A 20338-nucleotide genomic window follows, 5' to 3' on the forward strand; every position below is an offset into this window, starting at 1 on the left:
AACAAGGCTTATGCCTCATTCAGCATCCTGACAGCAGCCGGATTAAAACTGCACCAGAACCTGGTGGTGGAACTCTTGATACTGCGGTAGAGCCCCTTGCCCGGTCGCGGTCGTTGTAGGGGTTTGAACAGTCTGTGACTTGGGTGGTGCTTGTCCTTGATGATGCGCTTGGCTTTGACCACGCACCGCTTTTTGTACAGTTCCTGGAGCGCTGGGAGCTCGATTCCCATTATCCGCTCTGCCGATCGCACTACTCGCTGTAGGCTGATCTTTTCTCGGGCAGTGCAGTTCCCGTACCAGGCCGTGACACAGCCTGTTAGGATGCCTTCAACAGAACTGTTGTAATACAGCCTGAGGATGCGACGTCCTACTCCGAGCTTCTTCAGGCGGCGGAGCCAGTACAGTCGCTGCTGAGCCTTTTTCCTCACGTGTGTGGTGTGCGTCTCCCATTTGAGGTCCTCCTCGATGTGTACTCCGAGGAACTTGAACTCGCTGACCCTTTCCACTGCAGCACCGTCGATGAGGATGGGCGCATGGTCTCTCCGCGGCCTCCTGAAGTCCACGATCAGTTCTTTGGTCTTGTCGACGTTAAGAGAGAGGTTGTTCTCCCGGCACCAGCGCGCCAGTGAGTTGATCTCCTCTCTATAGTCAGACTCGTCGTTGTTGACGATTCGGCCTATCACTGTCGTGTCGTCCGCGTACTTTATGATGGTGTTGGAGACATGTGTGGCTATGCAGTCATACGTGTACAGGGAGTATTAAAGCAAATATATTGCACAAATAAAAAGCAATGGTTTATTGAGTGTGGAGTTCAAGCTGTTCAGGAGACATAATACTTGGTCTCTTTGTTTTTGAAAATACAACACACTCCCAACTGTAAATATTTTGCAATTGTGTTTTAGACAGTATAGCTTTAAAATCAGTTTCAAGCTTTTTAAGGAGGTCTATTGCCAGGGATTGACTTCCGCAGACTAACAACCATTCATGGCTCTGCCCCCAGTGTTTTTACAATGCATTTCTATAAATCACCTTGCGTGGATCAATATATATATAAAAACTAAAGGGCCTGGGAAGACTCCACCCTCCCAGTTCCACCTCATTGACTAGACAATTTAATGCAGTTTGTCACAAAAAGGGATGTGCATAATAATTAATGTGGAGCCAACGCTGAGCTGATTTCATTATTAGTAATATTTTGGATTCCATCATTCTGTGATCTCCTCTCATAAGTATCCAGGCCTGAAAGCTATTCTATTTGAGATAGGTATCAGAATAATTCCTCCCTGTACTGTAAAATCGTGTTAATTTGACGCTGAGATTGTACTTAATGTACATTTGTACGCTCTTGGCGTTACAAATGGATAAATTAACATTGATTTTACTGTGTATACTCAGACACTCAACACATTCTTGAACACGCACACATGAAAAAATCCTTTTTCTCTAGGATATTTTCAATCTTTTTGGACCCATATTATCTTGAGTTAATTTGTAATCTATTGTACAAAACATTTTCTGCATGTTTCTCGCTCTAGAGGTACTCAAACACTAGCTATCTTCAGTATTGCTGTACTCAACAGAAAGTAAAACTAAATTATATATTTTTACACTAAATGTGAACTCCTACGCACCTAAAGCTAGTAACTCACACTGTTGTTAATATGAAGGGCTAACTATATGCACATCGATAGTTTTTGCTTGGTTAAGAGCAGAATATCATTTTCAAGAACAGAAACCGCACACAAAATATGGTTTAGACTTCTTTGATTACAAATCAATCAATGTGTTATGAATCCATGATCCACCTTGGATTGAAATGTTGTCTCATTTGTTTATATAAAGAAGTCTAAAGAAGGCTAAGCCATTAGCTGCTCAAAGGCAGCTCTTCGTAGGGTAGATTTGACCTAGAGAGCAACCATGGATCAAACATCGTCTGGTTTGTTCAAATAAAGAAGTCCGGTTCTATCCTTGACAAGGGTAGAACACCTCCTGTGGTGATATACAAAACGCAAGACCACTGACTCACAATCAACAATACATCAAGTTGAGTATAAGTGAAGGTCACTACTAAAGGCGGATGAGGCTAAGTCATGAACACAAAAACGCCCATAAGCAAAATTACGTTTCTAGTGATACCATTTTGGAGGAAAGAAGCAAAGTCTTATGCACTCCATGTCAGTTTAGGGACGGGTGCGTTGGTGAAGTAGCAGACGTGTAGAATAAAATAGAATGACCTGCACACCGTCTACACTTGCAAAATAAAGAAAGCTTTTATTATAAAGGCAACGTTTCCGTCATGGATCATCTTCAGGCTTCGTTTCAGATGCCTGAAGAAGGTCCATGACCGAAACGTTGCCTTTTATTTATGATAAAAAGCTTTCTTTATTGTGCAAGTGTAGACGGTGTGTGGGTCATTCTATTTTATTCAACACAGAGGAAAGACTTACAAAATCGATGGAGAAAGAATTGTTTGCTATTAATTTTGCTATTGATTTTGTAAAACAGAAAAGTAACTAAAAATGTATGCTCCTCGGAGCACAAGTCTCTGCAAGGCCTGGTTGCCGTCCCAGGGCCCGCGAAGTTTGGAAGGCAGCTATAGCCGTTTGGAGTGGGACAGACTAACGAACGGATGGATGGGGACGGATGGACGGTCGGACGGACGGATGGATAACGGGCGGACAGACGGACAGACGGACGGATGGAGAAACAGGGGCGAAAACATAGTCTCCGGCAATTAGAGCATTAGACAATTAGTAAGTAAATCACCCAATGATCAAACATAAGAAACACAATAACATATTTCAACATAGGAAAACACTAAAGACTAAACTGCAGTAATTTCTGCCAAATTACTCAAATGAAAAACGTCTCAGAGACATTACTAATATATAAATAATAACTACGTTAAAGGTATATGAGCCAAAAGCTAACAACGAGATGACCGTAACTGTCAAGTCATATTTCGATGTGCACCCATTCTAAAAAAGAAAAAAAGAAAAGGGTTTCAAAATGCTGCCTCAGCATAAACTGCTGCTGTGCAGAGGGCATTGGTGTCATTGTCATTCTGAGTACTCACTGCCACAACATCTCAGGCCAGCTGTCTACAACCCTGCTGTTGCGTCTCGCCCAATAAGACTGTATTCGGATTCTTGGCTGTTCCTTTACACACAGCAATTCACTGCCCTGATATTATCAGGAAAGCAAGATGCAGTGAGCCAAGTCTCTTCCATGGGAACCAGCCAGTTTCTTCCCCCAGCAGCATCCCTGACTCAGGCCACTGGCACAATGGGATGTTTGTAAGCTTGGTGCTTTTGTATTTAATGGCCGCTCTCTCAAGGTTCCTGCTGGGAAATTACTGCAGTTGACAATTCCATTGCATCAATGAGGAGTGGAAGGGGCTGCTCTTGGGAGTTTTGCCTTTAGAGGAAGCTCTGCCGCTGTGAATACGCCCAATTTGCATCCAAGTCGTAGACACTTCAATTAGCAGGAAGAGAGGATGATGCCTTGCACACAGAGATCTGCTCTGCAGATGCCCAGGCAGCAGCTGGTAGACCTCTAAAACCAGCTGTCTCACACATGCAACAAACCATCATAAGCACTTGAGTGGGCACCATGGTAAACAATGGTAATAACACAATAATGCAGTCTCTTTGCATCAGTAAGAAAGATGCAATAGCCTATGGTGGGGCAAACAATTGTGTTAATAGTTGAAAAGTGTTACAGCAAGACAAATCAACAAAAACTAAAATATCTATTAATGATTTTGACAATCTGCCAACCTACAGTTCTGTATGTTAAAAACAAAAACCATAACTTTTGAGTCCAACCTGTCTGAAGTGGTTCCACCACCTGCACTGTGGTGCTTGGCATTCAGAGAACAACCATATTAATGTGATGGAAATGATTCATGAAAATGAACTACAAGAAGATTGTGGCGACTTCATTATTCCACTCCCTTTACACTTTGAATTCCCTCAATACATCTGCCACCAAATATACATAAACGCATGAATGATTACGATTGAATGATGATGATAATGTATGCTATTTTTAAATTGCATAGTGGGGAAGTTTGAGACATGATCGGTGAGATGAACAAGAGCAAATAGCATAAGCGGTGACCTGGTAATCAGTGCATCATACTCTAATGAGAGAAAAGAGAGGCATTGCTACGCCAGGAAAATAACCGCAGCGTGTCTCTGGACCACGTGACACAGAGGTTAGATACAGTAAATGTTAGCTGACCTGTTTCAAAGCCACTTGGCTCCTCGGGATGTGTGGTGTGCTGTCTTTGTGCACTGAATGGAGCAAAATGTACAAATAGCTCTGCATAAAGCCGGAAGAAAGAGCACTGCCTCAACACGTATAAAGGCAATCACCAACCACTAAAATGCAATGCAATCTTTAGTATCCTGGTATAGGCCAGCTATACAGTACACTCAGAACAGAGAGAGCTTATTCAATATAATTTCAGTTTCAAACTGATATAATTTGTGGTCTATAATGTGATTATGTGGGTTGCACACTTTACATTCTGAATGCATTAAAACAAAACGTTCTATTCGAAAGTGATATGCAATAAAATCTCATTAATAAGTGTTGTATTGTGGAGAAGCTAAAATGTTTCCAGTTCGGTTTCCCACTGTCTCCTGTGTGCCACGGTACAGATCTTCTACAGCACTACAGACAGAGAGAGAGAGAATTTCTTTTAAGAATGAGAGGCAGGGAAAACAACCAGAGACAGGGCAGAGAGAGAGAGAGAGAGAGAGAGAGAGAGAGAGAGAGAGATGGAGGGAGAGACCGACAGAGAAGGATTTACAGTAGCATCCAGTTTAGAGAGCAAGGGTGAAAATAGCTCCACAGACCTCTCTCTGCACGAGCGTTTCCCATCTGTCATTGCACCAGGCAGTCACCCGTGACCGACAGCATTAATACACGTCTTTATGCTGTCAAAACCACTGCGACAAGTTTAGCAACAACCCTTTTTTCCCCTCTTCAAATAGATCAATCAATCACACGCACAAATCTCTGCTCTTGGATACAAACCTCTGGCTGGTGGTACAGCGAGCTGTGCCTTTAACACCAGAAGACACAGCTGATTGAACTAATTCTGCAAGTCCCCCCATACACACAGACACACACACATATACATATACACACACACACTGCAATCCCCCCCCCCCCCCCCGCCCTTCCCTGCCCGCCCTTCCCTTCTCTTAGCCCTGACCGGGGCTGTCATCAGGATGCAGGGCCTGTCTGGGGGGCCACACACAGAGTAATTATTAATAAGGGAAGATGACAAGTGAACATCCCTCCTGAATGCTAAGAGAGGCCAGCAGAGACATGGAGATGGCAGGCTGTCCTCCTCCGAAGAGAGGCATGCTGAGGCCACACATCCCCACCCCCTACCCCCACAATCTCCATTCAAAGTCATTCACGGGAGTGTCACGGGGGAGTTACTATATGCAGGTGCTGTTTTCCTAATCACATCCTACCACACGGTGTAGCCCCTCGCCAAAGCATGTGCATGGCCATAAATGGAGATTATACGATTTCACATGATCTTAGATTATGGCATGACATGCGGCTGTTGGTGTGATACTTACTGCGGGTTGCTCATGTTGGATGCCCTGATGCTGTGAAGAAAACGTCCACACTAAAGAACCCCTATCGTGAATTACAATTTCACCACAGCAGAGACATGGCTCCTACGGAGAGGTAAAAAAATAACAAAGTCATTTCTGGGAAGAAAAGACAGCAATTAAGGCAGCTAGTTCTATTTCAATATTAGTCCATTACATTTTCTGAGGTACTTTTGTTCAAATAAATGGTTGCATTGATAGTACATTTCTGTCCTTATTTTAACTGTGATTCTGTCACTGTTTTGGCAGTGAACACTAAACTGTTCAGGGTTTAAAAATGTTTCCCACTGTATGATATGCTCTGTGAATCAGAGGCTGAGAAACATCACACCTCTTGCATAACAAGTACACCAGGATGCTGGCTCTTTGTGTCATAGGATAGAGAGCCATTGATGTCCAAGTCTGTTCAAAGTGAAAGCACACTCCAGCTGCTTTGCGGGGAACAGACATGAGACCTCCAGACAGGAGAACCACAAACACACAACCGCTGCCTTTAAGGGAACGGTGTATCATTACACAAACAGTCCCATCGTCATTAGTATATTGCAAGCTAAGCCTTAGTGTGCAAGCACCACTTAGAAAGCAGTGCAAGTTGTCAGCAGCATTCGAATCGCAAAACCGCTACGCACAAGCAGCGCTGTAATTTGTCATTTACACCAAGCATCATTTATACCCTCCAATCCTCAATCAACATCTTAGCAGGGCATGGCACGGTTGATTTACACACAGCATTGCAGGGACATTGGGTAATGTGTTAACACATAAAAGTACAGGGAAGCCTTTCAGACACGCCGAGTTGAGAAATCAGCATTCACAGCAATAACAGACCATAGCAGAATAATGTAGTATAGCACAGCAGATTAAATGCCACTCGAGATAAATCAATTCAGGTCATTCAAGGGCTGCAAAGTGATAGTGCATGACCACAGCCTCCACTAATATGGCCTTTAGCACAATGCCATGAATAAGAGATAAAATAAGTGACTTAACCACTTAAACGCTCTTTACTTAGTGAAGCGGACCTGAGTTACTTACTGTACTTGGACCTTTTCCCCTCTACAGCAAATGTCTTCGCCACGCTCACAATGCTTGTAGATCTGCTGTTTTTGGCTAATGTCCCCCGAATATGGATACTGGGGTTCAAGTGGTTGCATTAGTTCAGTTACTGTATGTGTGAGGTGAAGGAATGTGTAATGTGCAGAAAGACTGTGAAATTGAGTGTGTTTATATATCACCATACACTGCAAACTCCTGAGTGTTCATTTAACTCCGAGTGTAGAAATGGTCCCTTATGGGTCCATTTATGAGTCCCTTACAGGTTGAGGCCCTTACAGACTCATCTCTACACTGCAAAAATCCTGAGTGTTCATTTAACTCTCAAAGAGTAAAGATGTACCTGTAAATAAAGATGTATTTGCTCCCAAGAGCAAATTCTGAAGGAGATAAAGCATTGCATAATATACCATTTCTTGGCTTGGGTAAAACACATTTAAGAAGAAAATAAACATCTGATCTCAACATTAGCATTTCATGTAGCCACTTTTTTTTACTGAGCAAGAGTCTATCAATCTCTTCCACCTATTGCTGTAGCCAATCTGTTTTATTGTATTGCCACAAGTATGCATATGCATCGGTCCAGTCCTCCCCATATCCAGCCATGATCAAGATGCATTATCAAGTTACACCAAGCCAAACAGCTAATATTTTCTAATAAGATTAGGCCACCCAGCTTTGGTTTCTCGTTCATAGTTAATGTGTACAAATACAAGCAGCATGACATTTATTGGTAACAACTAATGGAGGACCTCAGATGGGGAATTCAAGGCTAAAAGCCCAGAGAGAAACTGAACACCGTCGAGCTTCACGAAAGCTACACCTACCTTCTACATGGTGTTAAAGTGTGGTCGTGACTCCTTTGCCCTCGTAGTGATGATGGCAACATCTCCCTCGCCGATGATGATGATGATGATGATGATCAGTGGAAGCTGAAGCTCGGATGGTGCTGCTGTGTGCAGGCTGCGATGCTCCTTACAATCGTATTGGCCCAAGCAACCCGTATCTGTCTCTTAGAACACAGTGCAACGCGGAGAAAAAGCCCACTGCCGACCGAAAGCACCATCCTTCGGCAAGATCGTCTATCGTTGCATTAATACAGATAACGACATCTTTGTAAACTGAAGGATTTGATGGCATGATACTCAACTCGCTGCCTGCTCGCGGGGCTTCCCCCACAATCACGCTAGGGACTCCATGTGGCCGGTAATAATAATAATACACTGTACTGTATAGGTTCACAAGCAGGAGCTGTCCAGGTGCTGAAACTGGGATTCCATTACCAAGGACAGCGGTAGCCCGAGAGATCAATCGAGCCGATAGGCGACCTAATCTTATGTTTCTGTTGCAAACCACACGATGAGCCCTGCAGACGTCCCTCTCTCTCTTCATGCCACCCTAGAAGCGTCGACGTAATATATCTATAAAAAAAAAGCACACACTCGCGCTTCACTTCACCTCTTGAGCTTCAGTTCCTCGCGATAACAGCATATACGACGAAATAGGTTACATTCACTTAGGAGGAGAGTAGCCTTGAAAATGAACGAGTATTTATGAAATGATGTCAGTGGTGCAAAGTAACTAAGTACGTTTACTCAAGTACTGTACTTAAGTAAGATTTTGAGGTATTTTTTTTTAACTTTACTGCAGTATTTCCAATTTTCAGTACTTTGACTTCTACTATATTAAACTAAATATTGTACTTTTACTCCACTAGAATTATATGAAAACTTTAGTTGCTAGTTACTTTGTAGATTTAAATTATTATTACAAAACATACATTAACTACTTCAATGGGACATGGGCCATTCTGCATAATGAGTTTCTACTTTAGGTACTTTAAGTGCATTTTGATACCAATACTTTTGTACTTTTACTCAAGTAAATTTTGAATTACGGACTTTTACTTGTAACAGAGTATTTCTACTTCGCAGTATTGATACTTTTACTAAAGTAAAGAAATTGAGCAGCCTACTTTTTCCCATCACTGAACAATATAACTATATAAATACAAGACCTACAGTATTATATCCGAATAATCCTCCACATTGCTTCAATGTGTAGCCTAGTCTAAAATGTCATTGACAAAAGACATCTGTTTGCCAAATCCTAACATAATTGGGTTACAGTAGCCTATTTAGTAGGCATAATGGATACACATTAAAGTGGTAAATATTTTACAATCATATTACTTGATCAGAGGAGAAACATAACATAAAATATTATCTCACATAATAACTAACTTGGGAGTTGGTTTAATTGCATGGCTATTACATGGCTTAGGGCCATTGTCTAATGACTGCTAAGAATACTGAATACAAATGAGTCAGCTATAACGGTTCTTGACCAAAAATACTAATTACATGTCTGAATGCAATACCATTAAACGCTAAGTAAAGTTCCCACGATTCCATTCATGCCTGAGCCTTTGGGCCCTGCTGTGAACATACCTCTTAACATACCTCATCATACCTGTCTGTCAGCAAAAAAACAAACAGAAAAATCCGAGTTTGTCTGCTTCCAAACTATGCAGGAAGTCTGACAAACAGGTGATCTCATCACCAATATGGACCTTATTAAATTAAAGTATTTGCATTTCAGGCAGTGGTGTAATGTAACTTAAGTAGCCTACATTTACTCAAATATTGTACTAAAATTCAATGTTGAGGTATTTTTACTTTACTGGAATATTTCCAATTTTCTGTACATTTACTTCTATTCCAGTACATCTCAGAGGCAAATATTATGACTTTACTCCACTACAATTATTTGAAAACTTTAGCTACTAGTTACTTTGTAGATTTTGATTATTATGACATAGCATACATTACCCACTTCAGCCCTATATACATTTCGACCATTTGAAAATAGCCGATCTACAAGCTCACAATGTGTCGCCATGCAGAGCAAGCTTGTAGATCTGCTATTTTCAAAAGATTTGTATACATTTTATACATTTGAAAACTTGTGAATTGGGACATTCTGCATAATGAGTACTTTCTACTTTTGGTACTTTAAGTACATTTTGATAGCAATACTTTTGTACTTTTACTCAAGTACATTTTGAATTCCGGACTTTCACTTAGAGTATTTCTACATGTATTGATACTTTCACTTAAGTAAAAAGAAATAGTACTTTTTCCACCACTGATTTCAGGCTGCACAAATCTACTTTGAGGTCAAAGCTGTTTCTCCCACAAAGGGCCATAGGCTACAGCAAAAAAAAAATCTGAGGGCCAAATTTTAGACTCTCAGTTTTAAATTCCATTCAGGATTTTTCTGTGCAGATTATTATAACGCACATTTCTGCAGATGACATGAGACTTATTGACGTATTATTGACACGTTTCGCCACAGTCACATTGTATAATAGGCCTACTATTTCTCAATATTGCACTTTCTTCCCAGATTAGCTCAAATCACGGGGTAGTATCCTGGCATTTAGCATGCCATTTACAATGTGGACAAGCAACATATTTCAGTTCTGTGGAACCCGCCCACACATGACAGTGGCTACAGAGGCCTAACAAAAAGCAGTTCTCAGTTATTTAGAGCATTCACTCTGACTCACCTTGGGAACTTGTACTAAGCAGGAGCTATAGGGTTTCTTGAGCCGGTAAGGATTTCAATTTTATTTAATTCCAAACATGAGATCTTCCTCTACTGTATCTATACATTTGTACTTCTTTTGTTTTATCCATCCTAATGTCAATCTAGAATTGTATTATTGTGTTTCCTTTGCTTGAAGTTTTGTGTAAAGCACACTGAATTGCCTTGTTGTTGAAATGTGCTATACAAATAAAATTGCCTTGCCTTGCCCTGCCTTACTCAGATGTGTGCCTGAGACCTCCCAGGGGTGCAAAGAATTGGATATGTGGATTGTTTAAAACTGATAGTTTATGTTTCAGTTGTGTTACCCTTGGAGGGAAAACAATTGACCATTCTGACATTTTGTCTTACATGTTCTCAGGTATTTATCAACACAGATTTTGGAATTTTAGCAGACGACAAGAACGAAGGGAATCCCAAATGATGGCAGGTATAGAGCAATTAGGATTAGGAATTACACCACAAGCTCCTCTTTTTACCAAGAAATAAACTGTGTTATGTAGATTTGTAATGGGAATTCTCCTACACCACCAAGATTCTAAGTAATGCTCTTGAGGATATAGGGAAGAGGAAATACAAGAACCTGTTCAGCTTGTGAAAAGCACATGCATTAGCTGCATGTTTCCCTTTAGGTCCAGTGGTATAAAGTAACTAAGTACATTTACTTAAGTAGAATTTTGAGGATTTTTTTTACTATTATTTCCAATTTTCTGTACTTTTACTTCTACTCCACCACATCTCAGAAGCAAAAATTATACTTTTACTTTTAATTATTTGAAAATTGACTAGTTACTTTGTAGATTTTGATTATTATTACAAAACATTCATTACCCACTTACCCACGGCCATTTGAAAAACGTATGAAATGGGACATTCTGCATAATGAGTATACTTTCTACTTTTGGTACTTTAAATACATTTTGATACCAATACTTTTGTACTTCTACTCAAGTAAATGTTGAATTCCGGACTTTTACTTGTAATAGAGTATTTCTACATTGCAATATTGATACTTTTACTTATGTAAAAAGGATTTGAGTACTTTTTCCACCACTGTTTATGTCCATGTCCTGTAGATCATGGTGACCTTTGTAGTGAGCGAGATGCCACCTACTGCATGAATGGAGGAACATGCTATAAAATACCTTCCATGATGGACACACTCTCCTGTGTGTAAGTTTACATACAAATTGCATTTTTATTTGAACCGTATGGTGAAGAACAAGTCTGGGTGTAACTTGCATTATATCAAGTTTTCTTAGCATTCCATTATTCACAATTCCAGAACATTATACCATAGCATTCCAAGGTTTAACCACTTAAACCCTCATCGGTATTGTGGAGAAAGCTTTCGCTGAAAATAGCAGATCGACAAGCTCACAACATGATGCTATTTTCAGCTAAAGCTTTCTCCACAATAACTGAAAACAGAAAAGACACTAGTATAGAGCCCTGAGGCACTCCACTTAACCATTTTTTTAATCACCGGTTTAACCACTTAAACCAGTGGTTTAAGTGGTTAATGTGTGAGTGGTAATGTTTCTATTCTATTCTAGTGGTGCCTAAATTCCTACTGTGCTGACAGTCTGGACGTGTTTGAACTTCTGTTTTAGGTGCAATGGCAACTATAAAGGCAGTAGGTGTGAGCAGTTCCAGCTCTTCAGCATTTCGAGCGATGCAGGGGAGACAGGACTAATTGCAGCCGTGGTCATTGTTGCTCTTCTCCTCTTAGTCGCGCTTGCAGTTGTTATCTACTACGTGTACAAGTAAGTAATCAATGCCTGTAGCATCACTCCTTCTCCTTTTCTCACAAAAAGGCATCTAAAATTGGTTCAAGACGTCGATGTCAAAACTGTTCATAGCATTACTATAATATTGTTTTATATTACTATTCTTGTTATTGCACTCTGAAGTCTGTCCATGATCTTATTCTGTCCAAGCCAATAGACAATTGTTTGTCTCTTGACAGGATACGGAAATCCAAGTCAGAGAGCCAACAACAAAGCAGTAAGCAAGACTACTGGAGGGTAAAGCCAAGAGTATAACCACACTTCCATCTTATATTTATTGTTACGTTTTGGTCATGCACTGGATGGATGATGAAATCGCTCAGAATTATTGGACTGAGCCACTCCATGGGACTTGATGCTGCTTAAAATGCAGCTATGAAGGACCTAATGGACTTAGGACATCTGTAGTGTTTAACCATGCTGCAACCTGATCTTCTCCTGGCAAGAGCCAAAGTTGTTGGACATCTGATTTATAGCTGAAAATGGATGGCACCTAAAGCTACAGTATAGACTTGTTTTTAATTTGACTATTAATGTTTCACTGTAGTAGTTACACAGAAAAAAAGTCACATTTCAATGTGCTTTGTAGCTTGCAATACATTTACAGAGCACAGCTGGCCCATGTAAATGGTATTTTCTATTATGTTTTTAATATTTGTAATTCACTTTAGTCAATGTTGAATGTATTATATTGAGATCACTAAATTATATTTGAAAGGATTCATTAATACATACAATGTCATTATAAGCTATAAATAATGTTGTTAAGTAACTAGATTGTAATAAGTTATAAAAAATGCAATTGTGTAAATACATGCAATAAACTTAATTATTTTCACATCCACACAAGTTATGCAAAACTTAATTTTCACTAACATACTCAAGGTGGGGTGCTAGCTCATAACTGCAAGTCCTGGATTGTAATTTGGCAAAAATACATACACAGGAGTTAAAGGGATGTTTTACTTTGAAACATGTTTGGGGTCATTTTAACGTCTACTCAGGCTTTTGTGTTTCACCCCAGACAGTTTTTAAGTTGCTTGATTCAGTATTTAGACATTTAATATTCATTTAATCAGACACGCCCCCTTCCTATACAAACCCATTGTAACTTCAAACTCCATTTTAACAATGAAAGATTCATTGAAAACACCTGTCCTGGTGACTGATATTGGCCTTCTGATACGTGAGGGGGCAGTGTTTTTTTCAATTACTTTTTTCATTCATTTGAATCATGGTTAAAATTGAGTTTTGACGTTACAATGGGTTTGTATAGGAAGTCTGATAAAAATAAATATCAAATATCTGAATACTGAATCAAGAAACGTAAAAACTGTCTGGGGTGCAACACAAAAGCCGGAGACGTTAAAATGACCCCAAACGTGTTTGAAAGTGAAATATACCTTTAATTGTCCATGTATAAAATAGTATGTAAGTATATATAAGTATTTGTCAGTTGCACAATTGTACACTGTAATGACTTGATCCTTGAGTGTCTTATGCAACTTTACCAATAATAAAGTGCAAAAGGTGTAAAAGTTAACAAAAAACGGTAACAAGTAAAAAATTATACTCCACACCAGTCTTAGAGTCTATGGGCGCGTTCGAAAATACAGCACTGAGCGCACTGGCCAATACAAACTAATAGGCGAGTGTGCTCCGGTGCGTAATTTCCGAACGCACCCTATGTTAGTTCTGGTCCTGGTGGAACCCATGTGTCTCATATATGTGTCCCTTTATTTGAGCTGAACTCATTTTAGTTTCTTTACTTGGACTGTCTGAACTGCGTGGCCTGCATGGTCCCTGGCTAGTCTGGAATTAAACCCCAATATGAGCCAAAGCATCTGAGATCTTCATGCTAGACACTTCTATCACTGACTCTAAAAGACAACAGTACCCAGTCTGTTTTTTTCAGCTCAGAACTATAGCAAAAGTCAAATCATTTGACTTTGATAACTAGATAATGTCATTGGTGCTTTATCTCCTATACAGTCTGGACTACTGCAACTGTCTTTATTTGAGTTGAACTCATTTTAGTTTCTTCACGTTGACTGTCTGCACAGCATGGGCTGGTCCCTGGCTAGTCTGAATGAAACCCCCTATGAGCCAAAACACGTCAGATATTCAGGTCAATGAAAACTAAAATAAGTGTTTTTCAACTGAAAACAATATGACATGTGGCATCAGGTTTTTCAGTAGAAAGTGTAAATTAGGCCTCCGGCGCCCTCAAGCCATCAGGACATTTGAATGATCGGTTTCAATATCATCTTGTATATAATTTTTTAGAACACCTTTGCACCTTTAGATGTTATTCATTGTATTATTCGGAGCCTGTTTTCTTTTACTTGCACAAACAAAGCCAAGGATTCCGATACATTAACTTTTTATTGTCAGTGAAGCACTTTATAAACCTTGTTTTGAAAAGTGTTGAACCAAATAAAAGGCTATTCTAAAAGTAGAAAAACATAGGCTTACCTCTGATGGGGTGTTAATGTTTATGTTCAAGCAAAACTAATTTCACTTGAAAATCTGTTATTGTTGGTGAGCGACACCGTTATGTAACTAAGTATATTAGGCGTCACTGTCAAAGAGCTAATCAGTTTCACTGCATTCAGCAGGAAGGAAATCGAAATGCAGTGGATTGTATCTCTGATATTTCCTAACATCAACATATTGAACTCAATGAGATTAGTGCATGACAATGCATAGGGAAACTTACACTAAATTAGTCTTTAAAAGTAGAAATCGCCACAAGAGATTTCATGGTTTGTATAGTAAGACATTATGTAGATAATGTCTACTGTATATGCAATGCGAGTTAGGTAATCACACCACAGGGATCCTCCCAAAAGATGTAACGTGTGATGAGGTAACGTGGGATGCATCTGTGCTATGACACACATCGCCGATTCCATCAAATATAGTGTATAACCTCGGATGTGCTACCACACTGCTAGTATTCAAACACTTTCAAGACTGTCGATTCTTTGAAGCAAAGCTTTCAAGGCATAGCTTGTCAATTGTTTTGGTTAATTTGTAGTTGTTGTATGATAAAGATGCAAAAAAAAAAAATATGGAAAGTGAACCTGCTTCAACCACATTTTAATTAGCAAACAAATTGCCATCTCATAATGTCAGTGGGCTTCCTTTGTTTGTAGAAATATGGTACACTGCTACCACCTAGTGGTAAAATATCTTCCAAGACAGTACAGCCAAGGGTTCAGTTCACACTGCAACTTGTTATACATTCATAAGTACCTGGTTGCAGACAACAATAACAAAAGAACGATACATTACATTTACAACATGAAAGATCAAATTTATTAAAATGTGACCCACAGACAAACATTAAAAATGATCATCAAAATACAAATACAAGTGTCTTATTTGAAAATAATGACTGTAATGTAATGTAAACCTATTTGTATGGCAAACGACATCCGCTTACTAGTGATGGGTCGTTCATGATCGATTCGTTCAAAATAACTAGTTCATTGCCCTGAACGTGAACGAGCTCGTTCTTCCTGAAACTGTTACGTTCACGCTATCGTTCATGCCCCCCATCCCCTCCCCCCGTACAAAGGACGGGAGGGCGGGCTGTACGAGCGACGTAATAACGCTCCCACGATAGTTTTTCACTAGAAAATAGCACTACTGAAGGAGAACGAATCATTTAAACGAATCATTGCCGTGAACGAAACCGTTCGTTCACTGAAATTAACGTTTTTTTCCCCATCACTACCGCTTACTGGCTTCTGGCTTTCTCAAATTCATGTGCAATCTTCAGCGCTGTACCGTTCAGTCCAACAGACTGCATGTTTGTCATGATGGTAACCACTACTCCCTGTGGGATGGCTGGACACTGCCCGTGAGGGTGAACGGTCTCTTCACTGGGTAACACCAGAAGGACACTGCTAGCCCCGACGGCACCTCCTGTGTGAGACACGTAGTGTCTGCGATGCCTGCACTGGCCGTACTTCTGAAGCTTCTCCACCACGAGCCAGCCCTGGGCGTACAGCCCTTCCTTGTCCCAGCTGCCCTCTGTCCTGTCTACCGCGCTCCACAGGTCCGTGACAGTCTGTGGTTTGAGGAAGCCAGGCAGGAAGCCTTTAGGGTCCTTTAGTTGGGCCAGTTGGTAGCTGTAGAGCAGAGCATTACCGAACAGCAGCAGGTCCCCCGCTGTGGATAGAAAGCCACCTCCAGCCCATTTGTAGGAATTGTCCACGTATGGGCAGTTCACCACCCGCCCTTTCTTGTTGAGGTGATAAAACCTGAGAAAGAGCAATCAGTCAAAATTATCCTCACAGAACCTCCCAATACATATTTATCATATGCGCTCAAATAAAGGGGGGGGGGGGGGAATCATCACATGCACGTTTAGTAACAGGAACAGGTTTCTACTTTCTACAGAACTTTAGACCTGGATGGAGATTCTAGTTACTGTAGGTTACTGATTACCTTGAGCGGTGGTAAATAATTGGGTCATTCTCATCTGGCACAGTGTTGAGCATGCCTAATTCACGGAACATGTTCATCATATGATCCAGGAAGCGCTTGCCAGCAGCCCGCTCCACCACAGCGCTGAGTAGAGTGAAGGCATGGGTGGAATACAGAAATGTGGTACCTGCATGTACAGTAATAAAAGGATAAACCACTTTTAGCAAAATGCTGGAGAAAAAAAAAGAAAAACACGTTTTGCTTTTTGCTACAGCTGGTGCACCCGTTACCAGGTTTGAAAATGAGTGGGTCGTCCTTGAACAAGTCCAAGGCCTGGATGACGCTGTCATAGTTGTCTTTCAGGTAGTACTCCTCCAGCTCAAACTCCTTCTTCCTCGGAGATGGCTTGGCATCCTTGCTCTTGTCTTCTTGTTTGGGTTTCTCTGTGTTTTCCGTTGAGCACTTTTTCTCTGACACCGGGGGTTTCAGAGGTCGCTTCGCCTTCTCCCTATCCTCCCTTATTTTCTTGGCATCTTTCTCATAGTGCCGAATACCACTCAGGTGAGAGAGAACCATCCGTGGGGTTATCGTGACCTGAAAGACGGGAACAGAGGAAACTGAACTCAATATGGAGAGGAGTAATGGTTGTTGAAGATGATTTAACTATGGCTCCTCATGGTCATGCCGACTAACTTACATCTTCGCCATCAAACTGTTTCTGGGGAAACTCAGGGACATATTGTTGGACTGGGACATCCAGATCTAGTTTACCCTCCTCACATAGACGTGCTGCAGCTGCAGTTGTGAGGGGCTTACTGATGCTGGCTATTCGCATCACTGTATCTGGTCCACACGGAAGACGATTCTCCAAATCAGCATAACCAAGCCCTGTAAAATAGCACAGATTGAAAGGCATGAAACACAGAGTGTAAAATGGACCTTCATTTTCTCCCTCGTTTTCTTCCAGGGATACATTTGTTCAATTAATACTGAGGATTTTACAGTGTAAATCGTATTAATTTATAATAGCATGCTGTCTGCCACCCACCTTCACACCAGACTTTATTGCCATCAACTGACACTCCAACCACCAACCCTGGTGCCCCCACCTCATCCTGACAACAGCAAGATATCTGTGAAAACAGAGCTGATACACTGGGCAGGGGACAGTAGGGGAAATGACCAGTGGTGGAAAAAGTACTCAAATGTTTTACCCAAGTAAAAGTATCAATACTGCCATGCAGAAATACTCTGTTACAAGTAAAAGTCCGGATTTCAACATTTACTTGAGTAAAAGTACAAAAGTATTGGTATCAAAATGTACTTACAGTACGAAAAGTAGAAAGTACTCATTATGCAGAATGTCCCATTTCACAAGTTTTCAAATGTATAAAAATATTTTGAAAATAGCAGATCTACAAGCTTACAATAGGTGGCATCGGGAGCTTGTAGCTGTATATAGGGCTGAAGTGGGTAATGTTTTTAGCCATGGTTCACATGACGCTCGTCTGTCACATGATGTATGTTTTATAATAATAATCAAACTCTACAAAGTAACTAAAGTTTTCAAATAATTATAGTGGAGTAAAAAGTACAATATTTGGCTCAGTCTGAGATGTAGTGGAGAAGTAAAAGTATTGAAAATTGGAAATAGTCCAGTAAAGTAAAAAATACCCCAAAATTGTACTTAAGTACAGTACTTAGTTGGTAAATGTACTTAGTTACTTTCCACCACTGGAAATGACACAATGACATGATGTAGATGACATGACACCCACCTTTATGCGTCCCAGAAGGTCTCTGCTGACTGCGATCGCGGTCAGGTATCTCTGATCATTGTGATGGTCACGTATGGCCGCGTCGCACGAACCGTTAGTCGCATCAGTGTGATATTTCAGTCCCAACGCTAAAGCCACCCCCGCACCGACGCCATAATAAACCCACAGCCTGCATCTAGTGCTTCTGTTAGACCAGGTACTACTTGACCTTCTCCTGACGAACTGCTGCTGCTGGAACAAAACATGTGTTTGTTGTATGTCTGAGTGTTTCTGTGTAAACAAAGAGAATCGCCGCGCTGCGGGGAGCGGCGGGCAGAGTTTACATCTGGTACAAACACGGTGTGGCAGAAACAATCTTGACATTGTAACGAATACAAAAATAATAAACTTTCACTCGCTGCTGCTGGTGATGATCGCTGGTGTTTACATTCAGCACTGTGTTCAGTTCACTGGGGAAACTATCATTTACTTCCTGTTTGCGTTTTTTTTCTTTCTTCCCCTGTTCTAGACAGAACTAATCAATTCACGATCCGTAAGCCAGTGGGTCTCAAAACTATTTCATGTCAAGGACCCCTTGACCCATACATGCACACACACACACACACACACACACACACACACACACACACACACACACACACGTCTGTGAGATAACAAACTATGTCTTTTGCAATTGGTAAAGAATCACGAATATCTCCACAAATGTTGGCGTTGCTGAGTATTGCAAGTTATTCAAGATTGCACTCTTTCCTTGCCCACACACACGCGCGTCTATCAACAGTCCACTTCACTTTACACTTTATCGCCTTGCTGAGGTGACAAAAATGACTCTCTCAGAGGTCACAGCCACTTACCTCCCTGTTAGCACCAGAACCACCAGACAAGCTGTCAACACTGGACAGGAAAGCTGGTTTTACTTAATTATTTTCATTTATTTGTTCTCTTTTCCCATCCAATTTTTTCTGACACAATTGTATTGGATTTTATATTTTGATTGCTACACCTACATTTTTGTAGTTCCATTCAAGGTCAAATCAACCAAATTAAACGAAATATAAGAAATATATATATTGTTCTATGAAGTAGCCTAACTACTTAATCCAATGTTTTGATTCAAAAAATAGTTATAGAAATCTAACAGCAATGTTCAGTTAGGTGCCTGCAGAAACACAGAAACATGACCTCAAAGTGAGTAGGCTACACTAATGGTTCCCAGTTCCCAGCTAACTTTTTAGCTCGAGACACAAGAGAAATTGTGTCTCCTCAGGACCCAAGCAAGTTTTCTTAAACATTTGTTTTCTAATTTATGGAAAATTTAAATTATTTTTTTATTTATTCATGAAATTATTTTGAAAAATCATTGCATTTTTTGGGGAATGTTCTGAAATAAGGAATTAAAAACAAAATGTAGGAAACCAAAAAGAAAGGGATATTTACTACTATAAAAATGGGTCCCGACCCAGTGTTTGGGAAACAGTGGCGTAGACAGTAGATATAATAAAGCTGTAAGATGAACAGGTAACCATGGTTTTGACACTGCCCAATTCATACTTTGTCGCATGCCAGAAATAGCTTACCTACAAGCTCACAATGGTAGCATAAATTAGGCTTAAACTCTTATAACTCACTTGCAGGGGGGTCTTCAACAGTCACTATGACATGTAAAGACATCAATTGTATTGACAGTATAGGCTATAGGCCATAATATATATCATTTTTGGTGCATTTTAGTATATAGAGTGCATATAATTTCAGCACAATTTACAGCACAAAACAAATTAGAAAATCTCAAACGTGTGCTTTTATTTATATTCACTATTTGTACATTTCAGTTATCACATACATTTGAAACATGTACATTAACGAAACATTGGTAAAACGATGCACAACCAGATAACCGAAATCATTCTATTAGACAAGATGAACAAATTTTGAACTGTGGTTTAAAGAAAAATGTACTGAAATGTATGTTTATGTTCCATAAGCATACTTTACATTATAATTAATTTCACACAGAAAAATAAATACA

At 40.2% G+C, this 20338-nt stretch overlaps 2 protein-coding genes across 4 annotated transcripts; one reads left to right on the forward strand and one right to left on the reverse strand.

The window, feature by feature from the left end:
- Positions 1-10256: 10256 nt before the first annotated feature.
- Positions 10257-12883, forward strand: nrg4 (neuregulin 4). The gene is made up of 5 exons (XM_080437403.1): positions 10257-10311; positions 10666-10734; positions 11381-11477; positions 11918-12070; positions 12274-12883. Exons 2-5 carry the CDS (start codon positions 10725-10727, stop codon positions 12347-12349), a joined length of 336 nt encoding a protein of 111 aa, XP_080293529.1. The 5' UTR covers positions 10257-10311; positions 10666-10724; the 3' UTR covers positions 12350-12883.
- Positions 12884-15392: 2509 nt separating this feature from the next.
- Positions 15393-18767, reverse strand: lactb (lactamase, beta). 3 transcript variants are annotated; one of them, XM_080437396.1, is made up of 7 exons: positions 18310-18767; positions 17580-17664; positions 17229-17419; positions 16822-17125; positions 16553-16718; positions 15837-16365; positions 15393-15537 (listed from the first exon to the last, which is right to left on the reverse strand). In XM_080437396.1, exons 1-6 carry the CDS (start codon positions 18670-18672, stop codon positions 15840-15842), a joined length of 1635 nt encoding a protein of 544 aa, XP_080293522.1. In that variant the 5' UTR covers positions 18673-18767; the 3' UTR covers positions 15393-15537; positions 15837-15839. The 3 variants fall into 3 exon arrangements, with proteins under 3 accessions (XP_080293522.1, XP_080293523.1, XP_080293521.1); XM_080437397.1 differs by having other exon boundaries at positions 15393-16365; positions 17580-17646; XM_080437395.1 differs by having other exon boundaries at positions 15393-16365.
- Positions 18768-20338: the final 1571 nt, after the last annotated feature.

The sequence above is a fragment of the Gymnoscopelus braueri genome (assembly GCF_963280865.1).
Source record: "Gymnoscopelus braueri genome assembly, chromosome: 9".
NCBI lineage: Eukaryota > Metazoa > Chordata > Actinopteri > Myctophiformes > Myctophidae > Gymnoscopelus > Gymnoscopelus braueri.

What these genes read in the sequence shown, in the direction of transcription:
- nrg4 (XM_080437403.1), top strand. An exon ending in ATGGACACACTCTCCTGTGT is followed by an intron (nt 11,478 to 11,917) that starts GTAAGTTTACAT and finishes CTTCTGTTTTAG; the next exon opens with GTGCAATGGCAACTATAAAG. An exon ending in GTTATCTACTACGTGTACAA is followed by an intron (nt 12,071 to 12,273) that starts GTAAGTAATCAA and finishes GTCTCTTGACAG; the next exon opens with GATACGGAAATCCAAGTCAG.
- lactb (XM_080437396.1), bottom strand. Translation starts at nt 18,672, where the DNA reads ATGTCAAGATTGTTTCTGCCACACCGTGTTTGTACCAGATGTAAACTC. An exon ending in CAATAAAGTCTGGTGTGAAG is followed by an intron (nt 17,420 to 17,579) that starts GTGGGTGGCAGA and finishes GCTATTTTACAG; the next exon opens with GGCTTGGTTATGCTGATTTG. An exon ending in CCCACTCATTTTCAAACCTG is followed by an intron (nt 16,719 to 16,821) that starts GTAACGGGTGCA and finishes CTGTACATGCAG; the next exon opens with GTACCACATTTCTGTATTCC.